The sequence below is a fragment of the Thermobia domestica genome, chromosome 8, assembly GCF_964235325.1.
Source record: "Thermobia domestica chromosome 8, izTheDome1.hap1.1, whole genome shotgun sequence".
NCBI lineage: Eukaryota > Metazoa > Arthropoda > Insecta > Zygentoma > Lepismatidae > Thermobia > Thermobia domestica.
Window position 1 is genome coordinate 138520700 of NC_137461.1, and position 6408 is coordinate 138527107.

At 37.9% G+C, this 6408-nt stretch overlaps 1 protein-coding gene across 1 annotated transcript; it reads left to right on the forward strand.

Moving 5' to 3' along the window:
- Positions 1-3138: 3138 nt before the first annotated feature.
- LOC145692315 (uncharacterized) lies at positions 3139-5142 on the forward strand. Its single transcript, XM_081767614.1, has 2 exons — positions 3139-3363; positions 4888-5142. The coding sequence occupies exons 1-2, from the start codon at positions 3139-3141 to the stop codon at positions 5140-5142; spliced, it is 480 nt and encodes a 159-aa protein (XP_081623740.1).
- The last annotated feature ends 1266 nt before the right edge of the window (positions 5143-6408 follow it).

Consider the following 6408-nt stretch of genomic DNA (forward strand, 5'->3'; position numbering starts at 1 on the left):
TTTATAGCTGCTAGTTTTAAGATAGTACACATAAATATTGTTATAGGAAGTTGTCTAATGTTAGCAACACACTTCATAATACCACACCACTATTTGGCTGCAAGCACTGTGTTTCTGAATGTTTAGGTAGAAGTAGAAACTGTTGGTGACTCACCTGAAGAAGGAACTGCGGTATCAGGTAGATATTCCGTACTCACTAATTTAGCTACAGACGACCGGGTGATAATAGGTGATACTTCTAAGGGTCCTTGATCCGTCTTCTTAGGTTGTTTTACTTGAGCTATAGCCGTTCCTGCTTTCTTCCGTTTCTTGTCTTGGGAGGCTTCCTGGGAATTCCGGGCATCAGATCCTTTTTTCCCACTAGGACAACTCACAGGGGGGAAAGGATGATCTTTTTCCTTGGACTGAACTGGACAAATGGGACTTACAGAGGAAACTTCCGATACACTATAGATGCACTCGAGCTTCTGATCACCATCAACAACACTAGTGGAGGAGGAATCACTGTCTATCAAAAGCGTCTTTCTATCTTGTTCAGTGACAACTTGATGTTCCCGTGGAAAATCTGACTCAGCCAGTGAAGAAGTACCATGTAAAGCTGGAGGGGCTGCAGATGAGGTCCTGTCCTGACTATCACTAATATCCTTGGGAGAGACGTTTTCCTTAATTGCTCCGGAACATGGTCGGCTAGGAACACTGTCTTTTGGCACTATCGGAGTAGTGTTTAGAGAACGGCCCTGTATCACAGGGGTAGTAAGCTCAGTCATTAACTTTGGAAAGGCAACATCTGACGTTAAAGTAGGCAAATTAGCAGGTTTAACCACATTAATTTCTTGGGTTGGCGAAACCCGAGAGCGTTCCTTATCACTTTCAGTATGTTCCATGGTTGTTGTTGAAACAAAGGCCCGTATTTGACGCTGAAAACATTGATCTTGTAAATGATCTCTAGATTGGCAGTAATAACAAGTACGGTCCTGACCGAAATAAGTTACTAGGAACTTCTGGTTACGAATATCCAGGAAGGACGGTATAGGTTTAAACAAATACATAGTCACGATCTTTCGTCCAGATCTTACTTTATAAATATGAGTATCGTCATAAATTTCGTCTTTTATACTTTTACATTCTCCATAGATAGACAAGGCACGCGTGACATCAGTATCACTATATTCCGTGGGAATAGCATGTATTCGCACATAGGTTAAAGGTCGATCAGCTAATTCTAAAGTCACGGGGTATGTTCCACCGTGATCTTGAAATTTAACACTATCACCATGATCTCTTAATAATTTGTCACACAACAAGTCAGACAATAACTTAATATACACACATTTACGATAAATATCCAACTCAATACTCAGTATTTGTTCTTCCTTTAACTTAAACGTAGTTTGAATAAACTCATGGATTTTTATTGTGGACGGACGGTTAGGAATCGCACGAAATCCTAATTTTAATGTATTGACACGTTTGATAGACATTTTATAATTCTAAATAAACTCACTAGTCACCACTAAACTGAAATATATTGTAATTAAGTCAGCGTAAATTCCAAGCAAACACAAAGTACACTGGGCGCATTCAATGCCTCTCGCACGATACGACACTGGACGGACGACCAGCGAAAGACGTGTTACCTCTTGGGCAGCTAACACGCGAGTCGTGATCACTGAGCCACTGCGTCTCCTTATTTGATGATCTTTCACTTTTTCCTGGCAACATCGTCCCTGTCGCTAAAGAACTTTAGTAAAACAGAAAGTAAGTTTTAAGTAAAACAGAACGTGATATGTTTTTTTTTTGTTTTTTTTTTGTCTGATTTCGCTTCAAATTAACTTAAATCTATGCAAAGAATTCCACAGAAACCGAAACAAATGATAGTCTGACGGTGTTAGCTCTGGAGTACGTGATGGATGCATTAAAATCTCTCAGCTGAGTCTTGTAACCTTTGATAGGTCGTTAAAGATGTAGGCGATCTGACATTATCAGCGTGATATACGACACCCTTTCTGTTGACCAGTACTGGTTATTTATTTAAGTTGTAAGAGTAGTTCGCGCTGATTGACAACAGTACAGGTATGAGTCTAATATTCTGCTAGGCGGTAACGCCTCATAATGCACGATGACATGCCAATCTAACCAATACAAAGGATAACCTTTTTGGATTCACTGTTGGCTTTGCCACAGACTGTGGAATTCCTCCTCACTTAGACCACAATCTTTTTCGTGCATTGTTGTAGGCTATCTACTTTTCATCACTAATGATTAACTACTTGAGAAATGGCTCGAGTTCGTTATGTTTCAGTAGAGATTCGTAGATAGAAATTCGATGGAGTAAATGTTTTTGAGTCAGATTATGTTGTCACCCAAACGTTGTCTCTCCTTTGCAGATTTCTCCAAATGGCTTATTACTGTTTCGTAATGGATGTTTAGATCTTTGGCAATATCATGATTTCTTAGAAGCCACTTTTGCTAGACTTTTGCCAGAATATCATTACTTTTTCTGTGGTTTTCCCTTACTACGAGTAGCATTTTACACATCAAAATATCCAGAACGGAAGCGATTAAATCATATTTTGTTTGTCGCTTTCTGATAATGGATCTTTCCCATAAACAACAAATTTCTTCATGTGCCTGCGTAGCACTTGCGTCTTTATCAGAATGACATTATATAAGGGGCGATCAATTGCAAACCGTTCGTCCCATGTATTATTGGTATAGCATGTAAGAGGATATTGTATATTTAATAATGTGTAATGGCTAATGTTCCTGTGTGTTGGGTGTAGGAATGTTGTTGATACGTGTTTCCGTTTTGTAGGTATAACGAGTGAAAGATGGCGTTCAAGATCAACATCCGTCCAAACAGGACCAGCCTGCCGTCATTCAGTTTCTGAGTGCCTAAGGTTGTCAACCAGCTGAAGTATTCCGGTATATGAAAGACGTGTATGGTGATGCATACGTCTCCAAACCAACAGTGGTGGACTGGACCAGGATGTTTCGGAAGGGGCGTGAACAAACTACCGATTATCCCCGTCCTGGTCAAGGACATGTTGTTGCCACAAAGACACACGTAAAAAGGTGAATACGGCTATAGCTGCGGATAGACGTATTAGTATTCAATACATAGCGAACAGGTTAAACATGAGTTATTGTACTGCTCAGAAAATTGTGAAAGATCTGGAGTATCATAAAGTGTGCGCACAGTGGATCCCCAGGGTGTTGACGGAAGACCAAAAGTTGGAGCGTACGGGTTGCGCCACTGAACATTTATCACGTTATCATTTGGAAGGTAACGTCTTCTTGCTGCGCATTGTTGCTGAGGATGAAACTTGGTGCCATCATTTTGAACCGAGTTCAAAATCTTCAGTATGCAGTGGAAACACCCCTCATCTCCACTCCCAAACAGTTCAAGACGCAACCGTCTGCGGGGAAAGTTATGGTGTCTGTGTTTTTTGATTGCCATGGACCATTATTGCTCGACTTCAAGGAACCAGGATAGTCCATCAACGCCGCACGCTACTGTCAGATCTTAACACAGTTACGGAGAGCCATCAAAAACAAAAGGCCTGGTTTATTGACCGCTGGAGTCATTGCATTGCATGACAACGCGGGTCCACGTTGCAAACCAAGTATAGGATTTGTTTCAACGATTGTGTTATTGGTTTAACCTGTTCTTCTCCATAACCTCAAATGCATAGCATGTAACAGGCCACTACATAATTAAGTATAATGCTTCTCTCATAAAGCATTTACTCTTATCTTACCTTTAATAATAAAATAAATTGTCTTAATCCTCTTCTTCTCCTACAACCGAAGGTTTTAGCTGAAATCTAATTTTTATCTATCAAACTAAGGTGGTAGGTTTTTGCTCTGAGACATATATATATAATATATAACACTTGTAGAATTGATATTAATTTATTTTTAGAATAAAAGTGCAAATATACATATGTACAAATAATCAAAATTCTGTCATCGAAGTTCTTTCAGCCTTCTAATTATTAACCTTTGTATCTTTTTGATTAGAAAATATCTTAATCGATGCCCACAGATTCCCAAATTTACTCTACTCGGAAACCCGCTGTCCGTCACTTCGAACAAGCTTCGACCGATTTGCCTACTTCTATCAAGAAAGTCTGACTACAACTTTCCGTCAGTAAAAAACAAAAAATAGATTAACCTTTCATCTATGACACCCACTTGTGAACATAGAAGGTTAACTTCCTTAAAGAGAACACCATCACTTTGGTCTCCTCTGGCCTAAATAAAAAATTATCTAATACTTCAATATATTAGCCATTTGAATCTCAGAACTCAGTTAAATCAACGCTTCTGTATAGACCATCACTCAGGCCTTCCCTACATGAATTTATTTCAACATATTCTACGGCCATCACTTAGGCCCAGAGAAAATTACTTCTCTCTGCAACTATCATCACTTAGATAGTTCCCTACCAGAAGACAGAGAATTTCAAAAGGACATCACTTAGCCCTCCTGACCATCTTCTAAAAAATTACGACTGAGGGTCTTCTTTTATATGGTCGGTGGACGCGTTACTTTCTCTTTTTTTATTAGGTTTATATTTTCGCTAACGAAAAAGAACAGCTTGGGTAGGCAAAACCTCCGAGATTCTAGTAATTCCATTCTAAAATTTTCAGCCACCAAATATTTAAAAGCTAAAGGAAAAAAGTACGTTAGAAAGGAAAAAAAAAAGCACAAACTATGAACACAATTCTATACACAAGTTATCCTCTACAATTATATATGTATATATATATATATGTGTGTGTGTGTGTCTGGCCAGACCTAATAGATTATAAATATATAGTCTTACTAATTAAACATATAAATATGTATAAAATATATTTAATCTTTTTACCTTATTTCAGCAAACCAGTAAGGGCGAAGATACGTCCTTACAATTGAAGTGGGAAATATTGCGACATCCGCCCTACAGCCCTGACCTTTCAACTTGTGACTTTCACATCTTTGGGCCTCTACAGAGGGCATTGAAAGGTCAGAGATTTCAGTCTGACACTGAGGTTCAGGACGTTGTGCGTGATTGGTTTGATAGTCAGCCGTCCAAATTTTACATGGACAGCATTTGTAAGTTAGTGGGACAAGTGTCTCGACGCTCATGGTGACTTCTGAACAATATTTTTACTGCACGCTAACCACAGACGCCTCTAGATAGTGTACAAGTTTTGCGTTCCAAATAAAATTTATTTCATGAATTATGACTACTGAACGGGTTTCAGTTGATCGCCGCTTATATAATGCAGCGCAGTTGTGCGGAAAGTTCACAAAACTTTACGGTGCATTGCTTTATGTCTGATTATAATAATTCCAACATATCTTACAAATCTTCTAGCTTCAACAGTAAGATGTCACAGGGCGTTATGCCTCACCAGCTACGACTCACACCATGAGATTACATTCACTAAGGTCATCTCGTACATCCCAAAATCTTCAATACTTTCAAGATTGCCTAATACTTTTACTATTCAATATTGTACTCTTAATTTTCAAAATTAAAATTTGGCAAATGGACGAACCCATTTTCACATTCAAGTTATTTAGTCTACACCAAATGACCAGTTTTACTAGAAAATAATTTCTTTCGTGACGGGTGACGAACAATGGCAGAAGATATCGAATAAAATGGTGTATGTGGTTTCACTAATGTTACTCGTAAATGACAATGAACGTTTTGTCAATTTTGACCATCAAATGTTCATTACTTTCAGGATAACCTGATATTATCAATTCCTAACTTAGGAGTAAAACCATTGACTTACTGCAGAATTTGAAAACACGAACACATGGTTAACAAATTATTCATGCAATCACTCGACTATTTCATACGTTAGTTCAATTTGTATTGTGTAAAGTGGTTTTCTCTTCCACTATAGGTTTTGTTTACAGTCAGATATGACTGAGTTTGCTGCATGTAATTGGAAATTGCATTTCTTGACGAATTATTCGCACAAGTCATTTTCTTTTATGTCACAATAACTGATATAAAACAGATTGAGTCTATCAAATGACAGAGATTCCAATGATCGTTAAGAATAATAAAGCTATAATAAAATTTAAATAACAACAACCTACACAATAAAATTTGATGAGAAAATTAATGATAATTTCTTCATAGCGCCTTAGTGACTCTTCCAGACTTACATGAAAGTATTTTAACTAGCTAATAATCAAAGAGCTGATTAGCTGAGTGGTTTACATTTTGGATCTTCAAATAGAAGGTCCGGGTTCGTATCAAGGCCGATTTGAACTTTTTAACATGCTTTAATTTGTATTTCAATCGATACTCAGTGTTCAAGATGGTTTCCTGAGAAGAAAAGAGATGTTCGAATGACAAGAATGGCGAAGAATTGAAAGTAGGATCATAAATGGAG

Excerpts from the sequence above, each read along its gene's own strand:
- LOC145692315 (XM_081767614.1), top strand. The coding sequence starts at position 3,139 with ATGAGTTATTGTACTGCTCAGAAAATTGTGAAAGATCTGGAGTATCAT. Across the intron at positions 3,364-4,887 it reads AACCGAGTTCAAAATCTTCA|CAAACCAGTAAGGGCGAAGA; the intron begins GTATGCAGTGGA and ends ACCTTATTTCAG.